The sequence below is a fragment of the Parathielavia appendiculata genome (genome assembly GCF_033297405.1).
Source record: "Parathielavia appendiculata strain CBS 731.68 unplaced genomic scaffold N657scaffold_6, whole genome shotgun sequence".
NCBI lineage: Eukaryota > Fungi > Ascomycota > Sordariomycetes > Sordariales > Chaetomiaceae > Parathielavia > Parathielavia appendiculata.
Genome location: NW_026944225.1, coordinates 1,230,379 through 1,254,289, shown reverse-complemented (window position 1 = coordinate 1,254,289; position 23,911 = coordinate 1,230,379). Strand labels below are relative to the sequence as shown.

Sequence of the window (23,911 nt, the reverse complement as noted above, 5' to 3'; positions counted from 1 at the left end):
CATCCCTCAATCTCAAACCTGAGGACAATGGCCGAACCAGGTCTTGGAAAAGACACTGACCTCCCCCCAACCCTCGACTCCGCCATCCTCACACCGGCCATCGCCTCCCTTGCCCCGGCCCTCGAGCTCCTCGAGCGCTTCCACCATCGCAACAAGAACCAGCATCGCATATCCAAATGGTGGGCCCAGGCTGACATGCTGAGGCGGCATATCTGGAAGATGTTGGGGGAGCTGGAGGCGGCGGTCGAGGCGGCAGAGAGGACTGGGAGGGTCAGGGAGAGGCAGAGGGTGAAGGGAAAGAGGAAAGAGAAGGAGCAGGTGAAGAAGGTTGGGGAGAGAGGTCAAGGGGAGGGTGAGGGGCGGGCGGTAAGGAAGAGGGCCGGGTATTTACGTTGGAAGCTTGGGCCGGGGGCTTTTTTGTGGGTTTTTTCTCTACTACGTATCCATTTTCTTCTGAGAGTGAGGAGGAGCTGACGACGGAACAGGGCGTTTACGCAGCTCTCTGCGGACAGGCAGTTTGCGCACCTTGGGCTGATGCTGCTGGGTGTGCTGGCGCAGGTGGACAAGGCCGTTGCGCCGTTTGCTCCGGCGCCGCCTAGCCAGACGGGAGACGAGACCGGGGAGCAGGCATCAGCGGCATCAGCGGCATCAGCAGAGGCCGTCCAGCCCGCCGCCGGGCAAGACAACGGTGTTGGTGCGGACTCTGACGCCATCATGGAAGTGGACACAACAGACAAGGGTGTAGCCGTGTGCAGAGACGAGATCATGGCGTCGATTGAGCGAGACACAGCCTCGACACCGATCCCACCAGCAGCATCGTCAACACAACAGTTAGTGAAGGGAGACACACATCCACGATCCTTATCCCTCCCCATCAACCGCCCATCACGCACTCAACAGCCGCTCAGCCAGACCCCTGCAGCAAGGACAGAACCAACCAGCAAGGAAGCAAGCATCACCTCCGACGTGTTCCCCTCAAAACCCAAGACAAAGAAAACAGTCAGACCAAAAGACGAATTCGATGACATCTTCGGCTCGATGGGACGGCCTCCGACCGGCAACCCTAAACCACCAGCAACCGCAGATACCCCAGCACGAGAGCCATCTAGCAAGGAAGCCAGCGCCTCATGCTTAGAAGCAGCACTGAAACCTAAGAAAAAGGTACGGGAAGATAAGGCAGGAGGAGGAGCAAGAGGCGACGGCTTAGACGACATTTTCGCCTCGTTGGACGCCAAAAGCAAGAAGCCCAAGAAGAAGCGGAAGAAAGGGGATGAGTTTGATGACATTTTCGGGGGGTTGTGATGCATGAATGTTTTTGAGCTTTTTGTGAAGCGACAACCGGGAGGGTCCCCTCAATCCAACAGGATATCCCCGAGTCCCTTCGTCTATATGTCGTGAGAAGGACCGTCGAGACGGGGTTACATAGGCTCCTGCAATGATGTGGAAGACGGATGAACGCGACGAGCAACTTCAGCCACGACCCCCAAATCAACTCCCTCACAGTAAAAAAGCAATAGACCGACAGATGCTTCACTCTCGTCGATTAAGACTGACACCACAAAGGGATAACACCGTTATTGGGACTACCAACGCAACCGATACAGCGGAGAGAGATGTGCCAAAATACCACGACAACCATAACACGGGTTGTTTACCCATCCATCCATCCTCTTCCGAGCAAAATAGAGAGAAGGGTCTCCCCCAAGCCATTTCCTGACGCCGCGACATCCAAATGGGGAAAACCGCCCACCCACACTTCCCCCGGCCCAAAGCTCGGTATCGTTGTAGTTGTTGTTTTTGCCGTCGACAGTAGTTTCGAGATCAACAGCCCCAAAAGTCCTCAAAAGAATCCCACGTCTCGCAACTCCTGATCCGGTCCGGGCGAGATCTCGTCCAACACCGGAATCACCCGTCGTCCTCCGCGGGGGGATACTCCTCGTCCGTCTCTGGGAGCGTCTCGTCCAAATCTGGGGGTGTCTGCACTTGAAGCACTGGAAGCATCTCCTCGTCCGTCTCTGGGAGCATCTCGTCCGAATCTGGGGGTGTCGACACTTCAAACTCTGGAAGCATCTCCTCGTCCGCCTCTGGGAGCATCTCGTCCGGAGATGGGATTGTCTCTTCTTCAATCACGAGGAGCAGCAACTCCTCGTCCTTCATCTCATCACTGCGAAAACCTCCTCGACCATTCCCTTGTCCCGTCCATCCATCACTGATTTATCGCGCAAGGCGGTGGCTGCCTCAGGAGAGAGCTCCTCCTCCCATCGCAGCAGCCTCAAGATCTCACGTATGAAGGCGGCTCTCTCAGGAGACACACTCTACGGTCTCCTATTGTCGACGCGCTGGTACGACCAGATGCGGGCGCGCATGTCGCCCGAGCCGGTGGCGAAGAACCCGCCCACGGGCGAGGCGACGGGGCTTGGCGCGACCGAGATGACCGAGTTCTTGTGTCCCTGCAGCATGAGCTGCGTGTGCCCCGTGCGCGGGTCCCAGAACTGCACGCCGCGGTCCTTTGAGCCCGAGAGGACCCACTCGTTGTCCGGGGTGAGGGCGACGCTGAGGACAAAGTCCTATTGTATAGCAAAGCAATGATGTATTAGCAGATCCGTTCACGAATGCATTGGCTCGGAAAACATGCGGAAAGTGGGTGTGAGAAGGGGGGAAAAAACGTACCCTGTGACCTTCAAACGTCTTGATGCAGCGGCCACCCTTGAGCGGCGGCTGCTGGCCATGGCCAATTTGTCGCGTCTGGGTCAGCTCCCACATCTTGATCGTCTTGTCCAGACTGCCGCTGACAAGCTCCCGGCCGTTTGGCGAGAAGGCCACACTATAGACACTGTCTTTGTGGCCGTCGGGGCCCTCGAGACGCTCGAGGAGGTAGCCCATCTTAACGTCCCACACCCGCACGCTCTTGTCTAGAGAGCCGGCGGCCACGAGCTTGGTATCGGGCGAGATGGCAACCGTCGTCACCCCGTCCTCGATCGTCAGCGTCAGGTTGCAGGCGCCCGTCTCGAGATCCCAGATCCTGACCGTCCTGTCACCGCTGCCCGAGACGATCGTGCGGCCATCGCGCGCAAAGTCCAGCGAATAAATGTCTTGGTCGTGGCCCGAGAACGTCGTGCGGATCTGCCTTGCTTGAATGTCCCAGACCTGGACAAATCAGTATTTTCGAGGTCCATAAACTGCAAGGAATAGTGAAAACTCACTCTAATCAGCTTGTCTTCAGCGCCAGTAGCAAGGTATTTGCCATCCGGGCTGAAGCAGACGCTCCTGATGTAAAGATCGCCGCTGAGATCGATGCTGTCATCCTGGAGAACGCAGATCTTCTCGCCCGTGGCCACGTCGTAGATCTGCGCCGACCTATTGCAACCAGTCGCAACATACTTTCCGTCGTGGCTGAACCTCACACAGCACACAACGCTTTCGTGCTGAAGAGTGTGGACGAGCTCGACATCCAAAACCCGCGGCACGGACTGGTTGTAGATGACCCACCAGTCGTCCTTAACCTTCTTGATGTGGCTCGGCAGACGCTCCGGGTCGAGGTCGCCGAGGGCATTTGGGTGTGGCTGAGGAGGGGGCGGATGCTGCGCCATGCGGGTATGGTCAGGTGTAGGATGGGTAGGGACCTGGGGGGACTGGCCGGGCCCGCTGTAGGGTACCGGAGTGTTGATCTGGGGCGTGGCCGGGCCGGCTGCGGGCGGGCGGCCGATGGCTCGCTTGTTAGGTCCCGGAGACGCGGTGCTATGAGGAGGCTGGGGCGGGAAGCCGCCTGGTGCTGGTCCCTGAGGATACTGCTGCTGGAAAGGAGGCTGTTGGGACGGCGGGGGAGGAGGCGGCGGCGGGCCCTGCAGGCCGTGCGGGGCAGGAGGCATGTGAGGAGGCTGCTGCTCCTGCTGTTGCGGATGGTGCGGAGGCGCCAGTCCGCCCTGAGTGGGCTGTCCGGACACTATGGCACCAATGATTGAATTGTTCCCCGGGTTACCGATCTGCGGCGGCGGCGGCTGAGGAGCGGCAACATGCTGAGGAGGCGGGTTCATGGGTCCAGGCGGACCTCCACGTCCCTCCAGCTGGCGGCGCAACAGATTGAGCTCTTCCTCATACCTGGGTGAGACGGTCTTGTTAGGGCGCTGTACGTCGGCAAGTGGTATCCGAGGGTGGATCTTACTTCTGCTTGAGACCGATCTGGGCCTGTTCCATTTGGTAGACCTTCTCGCGAATCATCTGCATCTCTTGCACTTGTGCTTGGACTGTTCGGGAGTACTGTTAGCGCCACCGGACAAAATCAGGCCACGCGACGCCAAGGCCGGGAGTCTTCCGCCATCGACACATGACGCGCAAAGATGCACCAAGCGCACCGCGGGAATAAGCTTACTCTGATGCTCATAGGTTTCCGTCTGCCGCACGTGCGATTCGAATTCGGCACGGATTTGATCGAGGAGCTCGTTCAAACGGGCCGCACCGCCATTGGCCGGCGGCACGCCCCCGATTCCCCGATGGCCCGGATACATCGACATGGCCACCTCCTGCTCAGATGTTGGTACTAATCTCTGCGCTCCGTACTGGCGCAGGTAGGAGATGAAGTAGAAGGATATACAACGAGGTGGCGATTGGCAACGTGTAGACGCAAGACGCGGACCGGAGTGCTGGCAATGACGAGAATGGAGACCTCAGCCTCCACGTGCACGCGCAAGAAACGGCACCCAACACTTGGATCAAATATGTTGGTCTTGGCGTGGATCGGATGAACGACGCCCAACAGCGGCTGAAGCCTTAGACAGAGGCCGCAGGATCGGGTTTATCGGCGGAATATGGGATGGAATGTCGTGATGGTGGTTGGGAATCGCGTTGGGGCCTGATGAGAGTGCGGTCGCAAGGAGGAAAGAAAGGAAAGAAGGGGGCCCAAAGCGGAGGGGGGCGGCTGATGAACTTGGGGAAACGCAAGGCAATCTGGCTCGCCAAATCATTCACAGGAAAAAAAGGTACGTGCAGCTGGGCGCCACCCAAGCATCCAAGTGATGGAGCTCATCAGACAGGGACCGGGGCAGGGGTCAGCATGCGGCGTTGGTGGGGCGCGCCAGCAAGGCGCCTGCATGACAAGCGGGCACCCACGGTGGGTCCTAGCTCGTGCGCTTGCCAGGGCTGTTTTTGCTGTGACCGCTCTGGAAATGGAAAGGATCAATTGGGGGTGTGGGTGGGGTTAAGGAGGGGAGTGTACTTGGATTGCTGCATCAGCGGAGTGCCCCCAAATCTGATCACGTTCTGTTTCCCGAGAAACCAGAGACGACCAACCACCCGCCGCGGACCGGGCGTGGTAGGAAAAAAACAGGCCGAATTTGCTTTTTCCTCATTTTTGAGCCGTTATCATATTTCAACGAGATTACTCCCGCTTTAGCCCCATCGGGCAGCTGGCTGGAACCCGAGCAGCGAGGAGTTCGGTCCCGATCTTTCATCGGGCCCAACGGCATCTCTCTCATTACGCGCTTATACATTATACGATGAGTAACGTACAATTTCTTACCCTTACCCACAGTTTTCTTGGCTGGATTCACTCTCTGGAGGCCTTGAAGCCACAACATTATCCGGCTCGCCAACCCGGGGCCCGACAGGTCTGGAATGCAGCCTCGGCACCTGGCATCCGACACCCCGTGTTGGCTCTCCTCATCGCGCCCTTCATCATACTCTCGACGCCCGGGCGTCGATGCGCTGTATTGTGGTAGGTCCGAGTGTGGGGGAAGTGGAATACCCCTTTCGGCTCTCCTGCAGGTTAAGGTAGTTCTTCTGCGGAGCCGAAGGAGCGTTTGGCACACTCGAATGTGCTTGAGTTGCACTGTTTGATGATGTTTTGGGATGGGGTGGGGATATTGACGCAGCATGGAGCAACACGGCAAATCCACCACAGCACCAGTTCATGAGGTACCTCCGTACACTCGTTCCACCACAGTACATGATGTTACGTTGACTCGGTTGGTGAAGCAAGCATACCAATAAGTGAGGTAAATCTGCAGATTGCTATGCGGTAGTTCTAACGGAGATGGCCGGCCAGGGACAAGTGGTTTTGCCAACATGCCGATGATACGTTCAACCACACGTTGAGCATGGGAATCAACCTTCACGTGCACAGTCGGTACATTGTACCCTATAGAGTAAGGTACTCCTGTAATTCCTGCAATCTGAAGGCAAGCCGAAGTCCTTCTTGTCGGAGCGCTATTTTCACACGAAGTCCGGAATGCCGCTCCATATATCAGCCACGCTCACCACCCTATTGAACTCCTGCAGTGATCCAATTCAAATTCTAACCATACCCACTACGTAACTACTACCTCTGTACCTTGTCCGTTTCCTAATGACAAACAAGACCTTGAGAAGTCCTTGGCTGGGTTAGGTTGTGGAAACCTGAAACAGACTGACGGAAACACTGGACTTGATCTTGCAGACAGCAGCTGGGTCCCGTGACACACTCAGGCCTCGGCACCTAATCAGATTGCACAGATATGCTGCCAGATCTCTGCGTTGTAGGGTTCGGTCCTTCAGGGCCGACTCGGCAGCGGGATTCTGCGGCCCGAATGAAATCGTCGGCTCAGCCCAAACCCGGAATAAAACTCAGAGCACATCTCATCAGTCCGGAAGCCAACAAAAGTCATCGGAATTCCTGCAAGGCAATCAACCTCTCGTCCTCGTTGAAACGCCTTCCCTCGGGCGTCCATCTTCGCCCACTTAGTACAGTACCTATACACTATCATGAACGACTTCTGCTGTGGACCAGCCTCACTGTTCACGAGCAAGTCACAAACCCATTTGCAAAGCACGCAGCACCACCGTCATCTGTTGGGGAGAACTTGGCGGCCATACTTAAGCTTCAAACACGCTGAGTTGGAGAGTGGGAAAGGAGTGAGGAGAGACAAACCAGGTTGGCTGTACTGGTAACCTTGCCCATGTAGTCAACCTACGATTTCAGAAACACCCAGCGTTTGTTTGGAACGAACACCCGGTGGGTCGATGGTATTGTTTCTTTTCGCGATATAGCATTTCCCTCTTCTCCAGCGGTATATTTCCGCGTGTGTTACAGCTGGCATACCGGGTTGCGCCGATGATCAACTGAATTGGGAGGCTGGCGCAACCCTCCTCAAAGCTGCTCGTAATGTCTATATTTTGCGGAAAGAGATCTCACAAGAGTCCCAAATTTTCGCTGGAGGTTTCCCGCGAAGGGATACCCGGGGATCCATCGCATCTGCTGATGTTTGGCCACCAGGACCTGGGTATTCGACTGCCTTTGTGCCCCCCTGAATGCCCACCTTGGCCTCACCTTGCTGTTTGAGAGCTTAAGAGACTATCCTTAAGGGAAACTGGCTGCGGAGTGGCAAAATGCAGACTCCTGCGGTAGAGTAACGGACGGGTTGCGGCCAGCATCGGACAACTCATCCCTCATTGGGATGGTACTGAGCCCTACGGAGCCTGGAGTTCTCTACCACAAACATGCAACCTTTGAGCCATTCTCATTCCTATCTCTACCTACATTCCTGGCTTGGCAGAAAGTCGGTGATACCACATCATGTCACAGAGGATGATCTATATGAACTGCCCCTCTTACCCGACGCTTGTAAAACCGGCATCCCAAGACAGGTGAATGGGACGGACGTGGAAGAAGTGGAATGATCAGAACTCGGTCAGTTGAGAACAAGTTGTGAACTGTTCAGGATATGATGGAAATGACTACACTGCGCTGAACTGGTTCAGTTGATGCGAATCATCGCGACAGCTTGTCCGCAAATGTTGGACGGGATTAAGATGTCTTGCTCGTCGAGACACCCAGGCCCCAGGCCACCATTTTCCCCTTAACGCCTCGCAGTTCCGCTCAAAGGAGATGGAAAAGGTATGTACGACAAAAAGAAATATTAACGGCAGGCGGGGTTTATGTCCCCAAACACGGAACGACTCTTCCTCTCAGAAAAAGAACAGATAATTTGAAAGGGCCCGGCCCAAGCACTCCCTCCTCCACAAACCAAACCGCCCCCGCCCCCCCTCCCCCCATATCACGAGAAGCTAACAAACTTAGGATCCCTCGGCCTCCCATCCGCGCCAATTCCATTCTCCCTAAACCTCTGCTCCATATACACCTTGCGTGCTTCATCAAACTTGAGCCGCCTCTTCTTCATGATGTTTAATATCTCCCTCTTGGCCCCGTCATCCAGTCCCGCCCGGCTGTCCCCGTCCGCAACGTTACCCGCCAGGTCGAAGGTCGACGACGATAGGCCCGCCTCGATGTCGTCCTCGAAGGACCCCGCCGGCGCGAGCCGTGAGTAGAGATAGTCGCTTCCCGGGAAGCGAACGGTGTCTTGTAGGTGGGCGACCGAGTCTTGGAACGCGGGCAGCCAACGGGCGCGGTTCAGGTAGAGGAGGGTGCCCGTGATGAGGGTGAGGAAGGTTAGGCTGTAGAGGAGGTAACCCATTTTGAACTATTGGTTGGATGGTGTGGTTCGAGTGATGGGGTATTCGAGGTTCCGATGGTGGGCCTTCACGGATAATGGTGCGACATAAGTTGGAGTGCCGCGCGGGCAATGTATGTGGCGCAAGGTCGGGAGCTGCGGAAAGTGCGCCCGGAAAAGCGAAGGAGGACAAGGTCAGAGAAAAGGAAGGAGAAGGAAAGTGAAGGGAAGATATGGTGCTATGCAAATTGCAAGAGCATCTCCTTGAACTCTAGATGCGAGCCTCTTGGTTCCTGATGGCGATACATAGAGGAGGTTTGGTGATATGGTTTGATGATATGGTTTGATGTTTCTGCCGAAGAGGCCGCCCTCAGCCGCTTGGCGCTTGGCAAGAACACATGACGACTGAATGCGGAACACGAGCCTACGGAGTACTTGTGCAAGGGCTACGTGTAAAATCGCGCTAGAGCCGCTCTGGTATTAACCTGAGTCGGTTTATCAGATCGGTAAGGCTTGCCGAACTAGCCCTGAAGCGGCAAGTCAAGCGAGCCCACACTCGAGCCCGCCAAAAATCCAGGAGCTGGGTGAAATTCGAGATCACGAACCTGCAGACGCCCTGATTTTGAACGATTTGCCTGTTCAACGTCCATACCGTCAAAATGTCCAACGTCTCCGCTGACCTTATCTGGGAGGTTTCCCGTGAGTGTCCAAAAAGGTTGATTGGGTGGTGTTGCCCGGTTATCTGATAGACTTGCTCTCACAGGCACCTACAACAGCTTCCTCGTCAAGAGGAAGTCTGGCGGTGCTCCCCAGTTTTCCCGCGACCCCCTGAACCTGAAGAACCTGCACTCTCGCAAGGTAGGACTTGAAGCACGCAGAAGGGAAGGAGTTACGGTTGGCTAACACAGTGACAGTTCGCCGGCTTCGCCAATGACAAGGTACGATGATTCGAGCACGAACCGCGAGCTGACTGGCTGAACGATTGCAATCTAATACCACGGGCTAGGCTCTCGGCGTCATTCCCAACGAGAAGGGTGGCGTCCAGGTGATCAGCAAGAAGCCCGCGTCGGCCAACAAGCCCGCCTCGGGCCTGTACACGGTTACCTACGGCGGCAACAAGACCTCGCGCAAGTCAGTGGAATGGGTGGTCCCGGGGAGAATGTGCTGATGACAATGCTGACGGAGTGTCTTGAATAGGACCTACAAGGCCGTTGCCAACCAGGTCGCCAAGAACGGCTACCGCCCCGACCTCCGGCAAGCCGCCATCGCCCGCGCCAGCGCCATTCGGCGGTCGCAGCGAACTCCCAAGCCCGACCCCGTGAAGAAGCCCCGCGGTGCGGCCGCCAAGCGCGCCGCTGCTGCCAAGGAGTAAACGATGCCGGCGCCCGGGGAAGATGGGAAAGATGTATCTCTGTATTGGGCCCGCAACACTCCCGTCGAGAGGGTGTGCATGACAGGAGACGGAATGCGGGGCAACGAGGACAGGACGACGAATTGCTAGAGATTTGCATTCAGGAACGGCCATGGCGTTTGATATCGCTCAAATCAGTCACCCAAAGACGGGGTCTCTCTGCAACGCGGATGGGTGTTGGGGCACAATACATTTCATGGGCGCACAACTGGCCTCCGTGCCAAGCTTGCTGTCGGAATGCGGGAGCCCACTTGTGTGACGACGTGTAGATGATCGCATAAGAAATCGGAAATTCGTCGACTCCATTTACACTGTCATTTGGCATCTGAGGACAGCTTCGGGTCGAGGCATGCTAATGTCCCGGTCTTGCCCGATCAACACCGAGCCGGGCCTCGGAAGCGGAGCATGGGAGACAGCTCTGGGCAACGCATGGTTTTTGCGAAATCACAAGAGCTGCCATCGATTGGAAAGGTAAAATATTACCTTACAGCATCAACATATACGTGTCTTTCGCCGAGCTCTGGCGTTGGTAATAAGCTCATTTGCGTAGGTTATGTCATAACTCTACGGATCCGTACAACGAGTAGGTGAGTCCAAATTCGATTCCCCTTTCAGCTCAAACCTAACCCAATTATATTTCCCGCAGAACGGGACTACCAAATTGAGGAGCTCCGAGTCTCCGACAAATCTCCTTCAACTGCACCACTTCCGCCGCAGGTGACTTGGACACTTGCAGGTGCGTGGTGGGAGAAGTATAAGTTCGGTCCCATGACACTGAGGTATTAAGTGCAGCAGCCGTCATCAGCTGAACTGTACATAACAAATCAACCTCAAGATAAGATCTGGAAAAAACTGACACAGCTGCCATGATGACCATGGCCGAACCCACTACTATCAGAACCTCGCTCGGCGGCATCGCCAAACTCATCGACCACTCGCTGCTGCACCCGACCATGACCGACGCCGAGATCGAAGCGGGCCTGCAAGTCGCCAGACAGCACAACGTCGCCGCGGCGTGTGTCAAGCCTTACAGCGTCCCGGTGGCCCGCCGCATCCTCGCCGGCACCGACGTGCTCGTCTGCGCCGTCATCGGCTTCCCGCACGGCAACTCGACCACAACGACCAAGGTGGCCGAGGCCCGCGAGGCGGTGCTGGCGGGTGCCCACGAGATTGACATGGTGGTCAACGTCGGCAAAGTCCTGGGCGGCGATTGGGAGTACGTGCGCAGCGAGATTAGCACCATCAACGACTGCGTCACGAGCACCCCGGTCAACGGCGGAGGCGACGGTAATGATGACGGCCAGACGGCCATTCTCAAGGTCATCTTTGAGAATGACTTCTTGGAGGAGCAGCAGATTGCGCTGCTCTGCCGGATATGCACCGAGATAGGCGTGGCATACGTCAAGACGTCGACGGGGTATGGGTTTGTGAAGCAGCCCGGCGGCGACGGCAACACCTACTCGTATCAGGGGGCAACGGTGCCGCATCTGAAGCTGATGAGGGCGAGCTGCGGGCCGGACGTGAAGATCAAGGCTGCCGGTGGGGTACGGACGCTTGATGACCTTCTCCGCGTCATGGCGCTGGGTGTGTCGAGAGTCGGGGCCACGGTGACGGTCGCGATTCTGGAAGAGGCCAAGCATAGGGGCATGACTGATGAGCCGACCGAGTTCAGTTGGAAGTAGGAGCATTTGAGGGTAAACATCTGGTATGACTAGTTATAATCGATTGTCTATTTATTGCATCCAGTCTTGGCTGATGGAGGCGCTAGGATTAACATACAGAAGGTTAACCCGACCTCCGGCCTTGGTACCGATAATATTGACTTACCGGCCCCGTACATTTTGATGGCACAACTGGCGGGTCTTGGCATCGAGTGTCGGGTGTTCAGATCGTTGCGTATTCACTTCAGGCAGATACAGTACAATACAGTACACTGGCAGCAGGGACGTAAAACGGAAACAACCGGATGCGGGGCAGCAACCGCGGATCGGCGACCCTCTGCTGCTTGACGCGGTTGCCCCGCCGCAATTACCTTACTTAAACTGCCAAGCTCCTCTCCGGATCAACTATCACGACATCGTGTCCTTCCCCAACATTCTCCTCCCTCGCTCCATTGACCGTCGTCTCTGCTTTCAGGTACATATCACGAGTTTACGACTTCAAGCAAGTCCAAATAAGTAATTCCAAAAGAAAGGGAAACTGACCTAGAGTCGCCGTCAACAGCTACCCCTCCATACCCCGCTTAGATTCGAGCTTCCGTCCCATTGTCAAAATGGTCAAAGCCGGTAGGTGATATGAACTCAGGGCCACTAGTTCTGCCCAATTTACCAGCCTAGCCTCTGACATTTTCTATAGTCGTTGCTGGTGCCTCTGGCGGTATCGGACAGGTGAGTTTGCTCCCCTGGATGACTTGATTGCAGCCTACTCACGCAATCTACCTAGCCGCTGTCGCTGCTCCTGAAGCTCTCGCCGCTCATTAACGAGCTCGCTCTCTACGATGTCGTCAACACACCCGGGGTTGCGGCCGATCTGTCGCACATCTCCTCCACCGCCGTAAGTGAGAGCTACAGAAGATGTCTTAGATCTCACAAGGACTCGTGCTGACACGGCTGGAACAGAAAACTACTGGCTACCTCCCTCCCAACGACGGCGCCAAGACTGCCTTCAAGGATGCCGACATCATCATCATTCCCGCCGGCATTCCCCGTGCGTATATCTTACCATACAGCGCGCTTATAGGCGGCGGACCCTGACAGGCAATTCCAGGCAAGCCCGGCATGACCCGTGACGACCTGTTCAACATCAACGCCGGCATCGTCAAGGGTCTGATTGAGGTGGCCGCCGAGGTCGCCCCCAAGGCCTTCATCCTGGTCATCTCCAACCCGGTCAACTCGACCGTGCCCATTTCGGCTGAGGTGCTCAAGGCCAAGGGCGTCTTCAACCCCCAGCGCCTCTTCGGCGTTACCACACTCGACATTGTCCGCGCCGAAACATTTGTCGCCGAGATCGCCGGCAAGAGCAACCCCCAGGAGCTGACGGTCCCCGTCATTGGTGGCCACTCGGGCGAGACCATCGTCCCGCTGTTCAGCAAGGTGTCGCCGTCCGTCACGATCCCGGACGACAAGTATGATGCGCTCGTCAACCGCGTTCAGTTCGGTGGCGATGAGGTCGTCAAGGCTAAGGACGGTCTCGGCTCTGCCACCCTTTCCATGGCGTATGCCGGCTATCGGTATGTCTCCTGACGAGTTTGACCCCCGATTGCGTTATGCTGACCGGTCCACAGGTTCGCCGAGAAGCTCCTCAAGGCGGCCGCCGGCGTCAAGGGCCTCGTTGAACCCAGCTATGTCTACCTCCCCGGCGTCCCTGGCGGCAAGGAGATCGCAGAGAAGACGGGCGTCGACTTCTTCTCGGTTCCCGTCGAGCTTGGCGTAAGTCTTAGTCTTCACTGATTCCACCCGTTTTGTGTTTGGCATTGCTGACATGAAATCCAGCCCAACGGCGCCGAGAAGGCCGTCGACATCCTCGGCGACATCACCGACAAGGAGAAGACGCTGCTCGAGGCTGCGGTCAAGGGCTTGAAGGGCAATATCCAAAAGGGCGTCGACTTCGCCCACAACCCTCCCCAAAAGTGAATATCTCCCAGTTCGTCATAGCAAACAAATATTCCCCTTTCTTACGTTCATTGATGCGGTTGAGTTTTGCGAGGATTATTGCGGTGGCTTGCAGTTAGTCCGAGCTGTCGTGGCCGGTAGAGCAAAATAGAAATGCTTTTTGCTCGTCGTGTTGTCGAGGCAGGTGGCTGATTTGGTATCTCTATCTCTTAGGTTGTAAGGGGTTACTGGTACGAACGGATATCTCCTAGTGACGGCGTCCCCGAGGCACATGATAGCCAGGGTTGCTGCTGACTCAGTGGGCATGTCATACTGGTTTAAGTACTTTGTGAGTGTTGCTGGTGGTGTCTTGTCCATGACACGACACGTAACCTGTTGACAGAGTAGTGAAGAGGGAGCAAGGAGGTAGCCCGGGTTGATAATGAATAAACCCGCTCGCTCAACCATCACAACCGGTACGGACAAGAAAGGGTACGCCAGAAGCAAGCTTTATTGGGTATCCCCGGAACCAAGCAGAATCTCGCTGCGAAGATTCACTGGTCTAGCCTGCCGCTTTGAACCACTCCCGTGCTAACGCCATACGCCACCATATCTTCCTGCCCCCGCTGAGAATGATATCCCACACAAGCCCAAATCGCCCGGCATTGTACATCCCCCATCAAGCTCCCAGTTACAAGCTTGGGACCAGATTTCATTCTGATCTCCAGTTTACACGCCGGTCTAACGGTATGTACATTAAGTGAGGTTATGTCTGCTCGTCTAGACGGAAAATGATGGCCGCCCCGCCAGAAGCCAAACTTTGGCGCCCGCTCCCCATTGCTTCGATCCGACCAAGCGAACCAGGGCCCGGCCCATGTCCCGTAACAGCACCTCTTGAGACGAGATGCGGGCTGTTCCGTCTGCCTCTTTTCTCACTCTGCCATTTTAGAGAGACAACAGAATCCCAGTTCTAGAGCAAACCCAAGGACTCAGGTCCGCGCGTTCTCGCTGCATGTAGAGCACCGTATAGGTCAACGGACAGACAGGCAGAGCATTTCATGTCTTGGCCCCAGCAGTCTTGATTTGGAACACGGCGCTGGGCAGCTCGCTCGTCTCGGCTTGCACCGTCGCTGTTATCCCTAGTGCCGCGAGCGCGCCGCGGACGATGCCACAGGGGAACCAGAGGAACTTGAACGAGGTTGGTTGTCAGCTATGTACTGCGAGATGGGGTGGGGTGGGGTGTTAAGGGAGGGGGGTGGGGGGAGTACCGGCTGCGCTTGGAGGACGGCCTGGCTCCCTATTTCGGCGCTCATGCGGGAGAAGGGGCGGAAGGAGTTGTCTGTCAAGACGTAGACTCCCTCGAAACGGATTGTCAGTGATGTTAGGACGGCGGGCATAGGAGTAGAGGGAGGACATACCCTATGGTTCGTCTTGAGATTGTCCACCTGTTTCCGGAAGACCAAGGTCCATAGGTCCTTACACAGGAACTTGATCACGTCGAGCGTGTCGTTGAAGCGTGGTCTGTCGCGGGAGAATCTGCCGTGGTGTCAGCCGCCAGTCGACACATCTTCCTCCAACCCGCCCCTGCCCATCTCCCATGGTCAGATTGCCTCTGACGATGACGAAACAGAATTGGAACGGTATTGAAGCCACGCGGCCCACACATACCTCTCCACCAACCCCTGCCCTACACGATACCCAATTCCCTCCAGCCGCCAACGCACCGCCTCCCTCTCCTCCTCCTCATCCAAGACCGTCCCTGTCCCGACCCCCGTTCCCCCGACCGCCGCGCTCCCATTAAGATTACTTCCGGCAGCCATGATCCCCAAACCCGCCCTCCCAGAACTAGAACCAGAACCATCAACAGGCCCCCCAGGACCGGAGCCAGCTATTTCCCCCCCATTGTCACCATCCGCAGTCCCATTTGCCGCCACCAACCCAGCATCCCTCTCATCACGTATTTGCTGCCCTTTCCCCACCCCACCAGCGACGACGTGCAACCCGGCCTCGACCTCGTTCGTGACACGGTACGCCAAGGGCACGAGCTCGATGAGGAGAAAATCCAGGCACGACGACGACAGGAAGCGGGCGGTTGGGTCCGAGGCATTGTAGGGGGGCATTACCGGCTCGAAGGACATTATTTTCCTTTCTTTTTCTTTTCGGTCTTGACTCTTGACTCTTTGACGACGTGCTTATTATTCCTTTAATCCTTATTTGGGGAAGCCTCCTTCCCCGTTTTCTTTCGTTTCGCGCTTCAGACCGTTGGTTGGGTTTTTTTTTTTTGTTTGTTGTTGCTTTGGGAGATGGTTTTGGGGTGATTGGATGTAGAGTAGGCCGATATGGTGTGGTGGTGGTGGTGGTGGTGGTATGTATCCCCCGAGGCGGATAATCTCTTTGGATCTAATGCAGTCGTGGGAGGCGCCCTGGTTTACTTGTTTGAAGAGCGAGGCGTGGGAGCTTGGGACTTGGAGGGGTTGCGACTGTGGGTTGGGAGTTACTGGGGTTCAGCTGAAAGGTTGCGCATTGGTCGCTGGCAATCATTGAAGGACTCTGACTCGAAGACAGGCATCAATATAACCTTGAATTGCTGCGGCAGTCGACGTTGTTCGGGGTGCTAATGGTCAAATTAACATGCCGAGGCTGATGCTTCGATATTTAGTTGAAGATGGGCTTCTGTATGGCGCTACGGAGTACATTGATTGATCGGCCTTGATATGCGCATACCAATATCGTTTTAACCGACACAACTCAGGGGCTGTAAGTCCGCAACCAACTTCACATCAGGGCACTCGATTACTATGTACACTTTGTTGATTTGATAATTCATTGCATTGGTGCTGACAGTCAAACCCAAGACGGGATGTATAGGTCTCCGGAACCAAGGTATCAGGCCCTGCCCTGGAAAAAGCATCAAGATCACAATTCCTTTCCTCCCCGGATTGTTAGGCCCGGGAAACTGCGCCGTTTACACCTGATCTGTGATCACAGTAATGTAGATGAACCCTCCAACGCCCACCAATGCCTCCCCTCCAACCGGAGTGCAAATGCTGCGAGATCATGCCATAAAGAAGAAGAAGCGAACCCATGCAATCGATCCTCCCACGGTGCATGCCCCCTACTCTTAAAGCCGTACCGTAGCCTAGCGGCGTGCTCTCTTAGACGGGGTCCCGTGCTGCTAGCGCGAGACCCAGGAATGTCCGGGGTTGCCATGGTTCGGGCGCTTGGGCGGAGGCGGCTCGTCGTCGCTGTCGTCCAGCGTCAGATCAATAACCTCGTCGGCCGTCCGCTTGTTCGACGACCTGGGGGCGGCAGACGTATCACGCGATGCGACGCTGGTAGGCGTGGCAAGATGTGGCGTGGGCGCGGGCGGCAGACTGGGCGCCGCCGTGCTCCTGCCTCCAGTTCTAGTGATTTCCGAGATCACGATATCATCGTCGTCGACAAAGCTGGCTTCCTGGCGGTTGGGCGTTGCCTGCTTCTTGGCGCCCGGCACGGCCCACTCGCCGTTCGGCTCAATCGTGACCTGCTCAACAGACTCGGGCGTCTGCGTCAGGATGTCCCGCGCGTACCTGTTCCATCTTTAGCGAGGGAATACGGACGGTACAGGAGCTAAACTCACTCGTCGATGGCTAGTTGCTCAAACGGCGTGGGTTTGCTGCAGATGGGACACATCCATTGCGGCCCCTGTTCCTGCAGCTGCAGGTAAGATGTCGCATCAAAACATTGGATATGGTTACAGCTGACGCCACGACACGGCAACTGGAGCCTCATGTAAGAAAGAGGACACTTAAGGCTCAGATTCTGCGACGTTGCGACTACGTCGTCGTCATTGGCCTTTTTGGTTACTGGAATATGTTAGTGCTCAGCGATCACAGAACTGAAGCAAGTGAGAACTCACTTTCGGCAAAGACGGATTCTTTGCGAATCTTCTTCTGGATCTGCAAAACCAGTGTCTCGACGGGCACGGATTTGCAGACGATCAAGCTGAGGTAGAACTTCTGCGTAAAGCTGTCAGCAAACCATCTGGCCAGCCCTTCCCATTCCGTACCTCTAAGCCCTTCTTCTGGGACGCGCCGCCTACCTTCTGAGTCAGGGCGTAGGTGAGCTCCACGTTGTTGGTGTAGCTGGCAGGCCGCAGGCGCAACGAGTCCGTGATGTCAACCGGTCTAGTAGACCCGGGTTTGTTCTTCAGGCCCCGAAGATTCGCCTTGATGTCCCCGCCGTTCACCTTCAGTTCGCACTGGTACGGGAATGCGATCTCTTGGACTCCGGAATTTCCGGCTGCGCAGAAAACCATGACTCGCATGGTCCGGTCCGAAAGGCACAGCTGCACAGCCGGCTGATCCTGTACCCTCACCGAGATGCGCTCCGAGTTGCGGTGCGCCGTCATGACTGACGCTGGTCAGCCGAGTAGTCGTGGAGCTGAGAAGTCGGCATGTGTTTGACGCACCTTCCAGAGTCTTGACATCGCCGATCTGGTATTTCATCTCGTAGAACGGACTGGGTTTGTAAGTAATAGTCGGCGCGAGCAGCCCGGCATTCGGGCGCGACCGAGCTGCTGGCACCCCTGGGGACGCTTGATAAGGAGCGGGCGCTGCATTGGACGATCTCAGCCCGTTGAGGCCGCCGTAGCCGGGTGTGTTGTAAGAGCCCATGGCATAGTTGGGAGGAGTATAATCCCGTGCGGCCTGTGATAAGTAGGAGGATTGAGGTAATGGCTGTGACCGGATGGCGACTGGGCCCGGCGGTTGTGGTTGAGAGTGCGACTGCGGTTGAGTCTGATTGACGAGTGAGGGTCCCACATAAATCGGTGCCCTCTTCACTATGCTCTCGCGAATTTCCTGTAGCCGTTCCCAGTCCCGAGAGTCGCTACATGAGTTGATTTCTGGATGATGACTGTAAGCCATGAGGTAACTGGATGGTGTGCGCTGTCGAGCAGGGTTGGGTGAGACGGTAAGGCAGCGGAAGAATGGAAGCTGGGGAAAATGAACTCGAGAGAGAGGAAACCACCAAAGGCAGAGAAAAGAAGCCAGGTGATGTGTGCCTTTGACTCCAATCAATGAACCTGCCAAAGAAGTCGTACTTACGCTGGATGATTCGTCTCTGCAAGTCGCTTTTGTTTCCAGTCTTTGGGATGCCATTCACGGCGCAGATGGACTGAAGGACGGCCTTTGAAATGGCCGGTACTTGGATAGTTCGGATGAGGCTTTGCACCTCTGCCGATTTATCGCCCATGGCCTAGAAACCAGAAACCGATAGCTGGTAAGAAATCCCGAGTTAATCGTCTGAGCTAAAATCTTGCTCAAATTATTCCTTGTGGTCAGGAAGGAGCGAAACGGCCAAAGCTCCGGGGTGCTGCCCGATGAAGCCTCGCTGCTGCAAGTGCAGCTTCAAGTTCTGTGTTTCGATCTGCGGCCTTCGTGGGCTCACTGGTGCACGCAGCCACCCAGGTCCAAGATCTTATGAGACCCGCCTATAGCAATTCCGTGTTTGAAGAGAGTGCTGGAGTGGTGGCCAGAGCCTTCCCTTTCTCCCCTGGAGCTCGTGGGCTTCATATATATCATGGGTCTGTCGTCGACGAAAAGGCGGTGGTTTGGGGCAAAATTGCTCTTGCCTGTGCAGTGGCCTGCTGCCGGCTCGGAGAACTGGGTGGGACAAGTACCGGTACTAAACGCTGGCAGGGTTTGGCAGGACGCTTGGCAAATTTGGCTGGTGGCAGCAGAAGAAAAGCTGGGATCGAGTTCCTGTGTTATGTTACTCAAGTCTCAGTACTTCACGTCCATTGCTTAGGTCCAGACCAAAAAAATCAACCAGTGGCCTTCTCATGCTCGTGGTGTATCCGTGCTGAATTTCACCCCGTTTCTCAGGCTGACTTCAAGCGCGATATTCTTCCTATTGTTTCTCAAACTCGATCCATCCACACAGCTCATACCACAAAAATGGCGAAAAGCGCGAGGTCAAGTGTCATCAAGGCGAACAACCGGCGCCTCAAGCAGAATGTGTTTGGGCCAGTCGAGGCAGCGCGGGCGGAGCGCCTCTCTGCGAAGCTCCTATCGATCGCAGCTGAACCCAAGCCACAGAAGGATGTTGAGATGAACGAGGGCAAGTTTCCATCCTGGACGACCACGATGGCCTATACTAAACTTCTTGCAGAGCCTGCGGATGAGGCCAAGTCGGCCGCTGCAAAGGAGGACAGTAAGTTTCTTTTGGCAATGGAAGACGCGGGAACATGGTCCCTGACATTACACAGCAGCCATGGAGGTGGAGGATGCTAAGCCGGCGAGCAAGAAGCCGAGCAGCAAGAGGAAAGTCGAGAAGCGGAGAGGCAAGAAGTCGTCAATTGTCTTCCCGATGCGAGGGCCCAAGCGGAACAAGAAATGAGGGACCCGTGGCTTGGTTTGGACGAAAGAAAGTGTGAGCGGCTACGCCATGCAGAGAGATGTGTTTGCCGGGCTCGACCTCGACGCCGTCAAGGCCCAAACAGAGGCTGGGCCAACATTGTTTGGGCGAAGGCGAGAAAGGAGCAACTTCTTGTAGTGCTCAGGTACTACGGAGTACCATCTTGAAGATTTGAGAGTTGTGTTAGCCCTTTATTACCGTTATGTCGGGCAGGAGAAGGAAAAGGTATGGTTGACGGAGCCCAGGTTTGGCGGGGATGGGAGAACAGAACCGGGAACTCTACTGAAAGCTGAGGTTATCATACCTTACCTCAATTTGGACTGTATCTTGAATATCTTGACAGAGCAGACCGAGCACGCAGAGAGATTCTTGCGACCTCAACTTCGATTATGGCCTGCTCCTTTCCATTGTTACCGTACTCCGTATCTTTTTAAGACCGGGACTCGGTACGGTAACGAGCTCCTCCGGTCTGTGGGGCCCAGTCCAGGAACCTTGTCTTGGCTTCCGATCCCACGGAAATCCATCCAATCAATACCCAAGTCTGCAATGAGACTCCAGACCTCGAGTTCAGGAGGGTTGAAGATGGTAAGAACCTTGGGCGCATTTTGCCTATCTGGTGCCGTTGAGATATTCCGGGTTTCTTGTCATCCTGAACATGGCGTTTGAGTCAGACTGAATCTTTCTTTTCGCCTTTTCCCCCCCCAATCTGCACCAATCCAGTCCCATCGAGATGACGGCGCGTCTTCGTCGCGATGGGACCCTGAGCTCTGTGTTGCTACTTGCGGCAAACCTCCTGATCCCGGCCGCCATCTTCGTGTTTGCTACCGGCTTCTTTCCATTCAAGCCGCTGCTTCCCGGGCTGGCCAGTTATGATGCCGTGACCGAGTACGGCGAACCCCCGGCGGCGCCCTTCGACAAACTCGTCTTCATTGTGATCGATGCCCTGCGAAGGTACTCTGGACAATCCGTAGCCTGTCGCATAACCCTGTACTAACCACGCGGTGCATCGAAATAGTGACTTCGTCTACACTGCAGACAGTGGCTTCGAGTTCACGCAATCGTAGGTTCCCCTCCACCGGCATCTTCTGTCAGCGCTCGCAACTGACGGCCTTCCACAGGCTGATCCGCGATGGCGCTGCCCTCCCCTTCACGGCGCACGCCACCTCGCCGACCGTCACAATGCCCCGGCTCAAGGCCATAACCACCGGCTCCATCCCCTCTTTCCTGGACGTCGTTCTCAATCTCGACGAAGGAGACGAGAGCTCAAGCCTGGCGTCGCAGGACACATGGCTGGCGCAGATGCAGGCCAAGGGCACGGGGAAGCTGGTCATGTACGGTGATGATACGTGGCTGAAGCTGTTTCCCGGGACATTTGATCGTGCCGAGGGTACAACGAGCTTCTTCGTCTCGGTGAGCATGGTTCGTTCAACCAGGTAGAGGAGACAGCGGGACTGACGGTACAAGGACTTCACCGAGGTGGACAACAACGTCACGCGGCACATCTCGGCCGAGCTCAAGAGGAATGACTGGAACATTATGATTCTTCACTACCTCGGGCTGGATCACATCGGCCATAAGGGTGGGCCGAGAAGGTAGATAGACAACCCACCGAGAGCTCTGAGAACCCTGCTGACCCTGACAGTCCTCACATGGTTGCGAAGCAGCGAGAAATGGATGGTATCATCCGCCAGATCTATGCCGCTATCGAGTCCGAGGATCATCTCCGTTCTACCCTATTTGTGTTTTGTGGTGACCACGGCATGAATGACGCCGGGAACCATGGCGCCTCTTCACCAGGAGAGACCTCGCCAGCGCTGGTGTTCATGTCCCCAAAGCTCCGAGACCTGAAGCGCAACTTGCAGTCACCACTGCCGGAAAGTGAGGACTTCCAGTATTACAGCACCGTGGAGCAGTCTGATCTGGCCCCAACACTCGCTGCTTTACTGGGCTTTCCTGTTCCCAAAAATAACGTGGGCGCCCTCATTCCCGACTTTCTACCCTTCTGGTCAAACAGTAAGCTCGATGATTTGGTATCCGCAGGGCGTTGTTGACGCTTGTGTAGAGAAAGATCAAATCCAGCTCCTGATGCGTAATGCCCGCCAGATTCTCGACATCGTTCTCGCAGCCTTTGGCAAGGAGATCCTAGACTCGGAGTCGGATGCTGGCACACTCACAAAGTCCAAGGCTGATTATCAGGAGCTCGCGCATGGCTGGAGGCACCTAGTCGGCAAGTACCGCCAAAATGCTGGCTGCGAGGACTGTTCAGAGTTGACGGCCTCAATTATTGAGGTATGTCTCAGTCACTGCGAGTTTGTATGGATACTGACAGTTGCGCAGTGGCTACGACATGCACAAAGCGTCCTGAGCAGCATGGCCAGCAATTATGACATGTCCAGGCTCTTTCTGGGACAGGCTGCTGCCGTGCTGGCCCTGATCGCCGCTGTAATCGCCGCCGAGCGTTGCGCCAATGATCGCGCTGTGTCTTTCATTCCTCTTTCCGGTATCAGCCTCGCCTACGGTGTGATGATGTTCGCAAGCAGTTACGTCGAAGAAGAACACCACTTCTGGTATTGGGCAACGACCGCCTGGTTCGCTTACCTCGGTGTCAGGGAGTTCAAGCGGTGCGCACTTTTCCCTTAGCCAGTTACTCACGACTAACTCTTTCTCAGGGGCACCAGATCAGCCGCACTTAACGTACTCTCAACCACCGCCCTGCTCCTCGCCACGCGCGTCATCAGGAGCTGGAACCAGACCGGCCAAAAGTTCGCCGGAGATCCAGACATCGTCAAAACGTACCTCCAGACAAGCCCGGTGCTACTCTGGTGCTTCATCGGCGCTACCTACCTCTGGGTTCACCAGAACCTAATTTACGGTCTCAGCGGGCTGCCAATCTGGTTTAGCTTCGCAGCCGCAACCGGTCTGATTCTCGCCGCCTTCACCTTCAAAGTGGCATTTACCCTTGAAGACGCCCCCGAGCTGGTGACCGAGTTCACCCGCCGCTTGCTCAATCTCAACTTCACTGAAGGGACCTCCCTCATCGCTCGGGCCCGCGCAGTCTTCATCGGCATTGTCCTGCTGGCCGTGCTGACAGTCATTTTCATCCTCGTCCGTCGACGCATCTCCTTGGGTCAGAGCGGTATGACCTACTTCCCTCCCGCCTCATACTTCTACCCGCCTCCATGTTTTTAAACCGTAGGACTAGACTAACATACCTTAACTGACCAGGTCCATCAACCCTCTTCACCCTCTACACCCTCCTAGCCATAACCCAGTCCCGCTCGACCAACATCCCCCTCTACCTGCTCTTCAACATCCAGCACCGTATTTTGTCGTTCCTAGCGGATGACAACAACGACGGTAATGAGAAGCAAAATGATAGTTTGTCACCCATCGAAGTAAGCACCACGACCCTCCTCCTACAGCATGCCGCATTCTTCGCCCTGGGCGGCTCCAACTCGATTGCGTCGGTCGACCTCTCGAGTGCGTACAACGGCGTGGCAAGCTACGATATGGGCGCCGTCGGGGTACTTACGTTTGTGGGGAACTGGGCGGGGAGTATCTGGTGGAGCTGGGCGGGAGTTTTGTTACTCCTGTCCAATAGGGAGAAGGGCTTGATGAGGAGGCCGGCAGCAGAGAGGGAGGAGTTGTGGAAGAGCCATGTGGCGGCGCTGACTGTGTTTGTGGCGGCGAGCGTGGCAACTGTCATGGCGGCCTGTACGGCGCTGAGGACGCATCTGTTCGTGTGGACTGTGTTTTCGCCAAAGTATTTGTATTGCGTGGCCTGGAGTCTGGGGCAGCATTTGATGGTGGATGTTGGGGTGGGTGGGTTGGTGTATTGGCTTGGGGTCATAGAGGGGAAGTAGAAGGGGGTTGGACGTCAGCAGAAGGGACTAATGATTGATAGATGAGCAGAAGACAGATGGCATGGTGAAATGCAAGGAAGGATAGTATCGTGTTTCATATCGCTCATACCCAGACAGAAAAACCTGCACAAACCTCAGAGATCCTCACATAACGGAAGCGAAAGATTCCTCCCTCGACCGCCCGCCCAACCTATCCCGTGTCTACACGTACACCTACACCCAAAAGCC

General features: G+C 55.8%; 11 protein-coding genes across 11 annotated transcripts; 6 read left to right on the top strand and 5 right to left on the bottom strand.

Moving 5' to 3' along the window:
- Positions 1-27: 27 nt before the first annotated feature.
- On the top strand, positions 28-1,302 carry N657DRAFT_681014 (uncharacterized protein; the record flags this gene model as incomplete). Its single annotated transcript, XM_062796340.1, has 2 exons — positions 28-419; positions 486-1,302. 2 exons carry the CDS (start codon positions 28-30, stop codon positions 1,300-1,302), a joined length of 1,209 nt encoding a protein of 402 aa, XP_062647672.1.
- A 1,013-nt stretch (positions 1,303-2,315) lies between these two features.
- N657DRAFT_572950 (WD40 repeat-like protein) lies at positions 2,316-4,511 on the bottom strand (the record flags this gene model as incomplete). The annotated part of the gene is made up of 5 exons (XM_062788925.1): positions 2,316-2,567; positions 2,671-3,147; positions 3,204-4,098; positions 4,163-4,244; positions 4,370-4,511. 5 exons carry the CDS (start codon positions 4,509-4,511, stop codon positions 2,316-2,318), a joined length of 1,848 nt encoding a protein of 615 aa, XP_062647671.1.
- An 855-nt stretch (positions 4,512-5,366) lies between these two features.
- On the bottom strand, positions 5,367-6,003 carry N657DRAFT_645503 (uncharacterized protein). The gene has a single exon (XM_062792959.1). It carries the CDS (start codon positions 5,941-5,943, stop codon positions 5,671-5,673), a length of 273 nt encoding a protein of 90 aa, XP_062647670.1. The 5' UTR covers positions 5,944-6,003; the 3' UTR covers positions 5,367-5,670.
- Positions 6,004-8,027: 2,024 nt separating this feature from the next.
- Positions 8,028-8,732, bottom strand: N657DRAFT_671929 (uncharacterized protein; the record flags this gene model as incomplete). The annotated part of the gene is made up of 1 exon (XM_062795610.1): positions 8,028-8,732. Exon 1 carries the CDS (start codon positions 8,442-8,444, stop codon positions 8,028-8,030), a length of 417 nt encoding a protein of 138 aa, XP_062647669.1. The 5' UTR covers positions 8,445-8,732.
- A 347-nt stretch (positions 8,733-9,079) lies between these two features.
- Positions 9,080-9,792, top strand: N657DRAFT_573472 (ribosomal protein L28e; the record flags this gene model as incomplete). Its single annotated transcript, XM_062788971.1, has 5 exons — positions 9,080-9,119; positions 9,184-9,278; positions 9,335-9,358; positions 9,427-9,551; positions 9,618-9,792. The coding sequence occupies 5 exons, from the start codon at positions 9,080-9,082 to the stop codon at positions 9,790-9,792; spliced, it is 459 nt and encodes a 152-aa protein (XP_062647668.1).
- A 739-nt stretch (positions 9,793-10,531) lies between these two features.
- Positions 10,532-11,678, top strand: N657DRAFT_645501 (deoxyribose-phosphate aldolase). Its single transcript, XM_062792958.1, has one exon. It carries the CDS (start codon positions 10,707-10,709, stop codon positions 11,511-11,513), a length of 807 nt encoding a protein of 268 aa, XP_062647667.1. The 5' UTR covers positions 10,532-10,706; the 3' UTR covers positions 11,514-11,678.
- A 425-nt stretch (positions 11,679-12,103) lies between these two features.
- N657DRAFT_656215 (malate dehydrogenase mitochondrial precursor) lies at positions 12,104-13,463 on the top strand (the record flags this gene model as incomplete). Its single annotated transcript, XM_062794676.1, has 7 exons — positions 12,104-12,116; positions 12,187-12,218; positions 12,274-12,384; positions 12,450-12,537; positions 12,598-13,060; positions 13,115-13,259; positions 13,323-13,463. The coding sequence occupies 7 exons, from the start codon at positions 12,104-12,106 to the stop codon at positions 13,461-13,463; spliced, it is 993 nt and encodes a 330-aa protein (XP_062647666.1).
- Positions 13,464-14,050: 587 nt separating this feature from the next.
- Positions 14,051-15,559, bottom strand: N657DRAFT_717237 (BET3 family protein; the record flags this gene model as incomplete). The annotated part of the gene is made up of 5 exons (XM_062797487.1): positions 14,051-14,609; positions 14,690-14,779; positions 14,840-14,957; positions 15,090-15,266; positions 15,360-15,559. 5 exons carry the CDS (start codon positions 15,557-15,559, stop codon positions 14,478-14,480), a joined length of 717 nt encoding a protein of 238 aa, XP_062647665.1. The 3' UTR covers positions 14,051-14,477.
- Positions 15,560-16,206: 647 nt separating this feature from the next.
- On the bottom strand, positions 16,207-18,972 carry N657DRAFT_690543 (uncharacterized protein). Its single transcript, XM_062797055.1, has 6 exons — positions 18,509-18,972; positions 17,872-18,306; positions 17,470-17,813; positions 17,320-17,419; positions 17,041-17,266; positions 16,207-16,990 (listed from the first exon to the last, which is right to left on the bottom strand). The coding sequence occupies exons 1-6, from the start codon at positions 18,654-18,656 to the stop codon at positions 16,597-16,599; spliced, it is 1,647 nt and encodes a 548-aa protein (XP_062647664.1). The 5' UTR covers positions 18,657-18,972; the 3' UTR covers positions 16,207-16,596.
- On the top strand, positions 18,899-20,213 carry N657DRAFT_671923 (uncharacterized protein). Its single transcript, XM_062795609.1, has 3 exons — positions 18,899-19,523; positions 19,575-19,616; positions 19,672-20,213. The coding sequence occupies exons 1-3, from the start codon at positions 19,361-19,363 to the stop codon at positions 19,800-19,802; spliced, it is 336 nt and encodes a 111-aa protein (XP_062647663.1). The 5' UTR covers positions 18,899-19,360; the 3' UTR covers positions 19,803-20,213.
- A 154-nt stretch (positions 20,214-20,367) lies between these two features.
- On the top strand, positions 20,368-23,837 carry N657DRAFT_664002 (alkaline phosphatase-like protein). Its single transcript, XM_062795213.1, has 9 exons — positions 20,368-20,771; positions 20,836-20,880; positions 20,939-21,230; positions 21,285-21,412; positions 21,463-21,833; positions 21,883-22,109; positions 22,158-22,441; positions 22,490-22,956; positions 23,046-23,837. Exons 1-9 carry the CDS (start codon positions 20,551-20,553, stop codon positions 23,681-23,683), a joined length of 2,673 nt encoding a protein of 890 aa, XP_062647662.1. The 5' UTR covers positions 20,368-20,550; the 3' UTR covers positions 23,684-23,837.
- Positions 23,838-23,911: the final 74 nt, after the last annotated feature.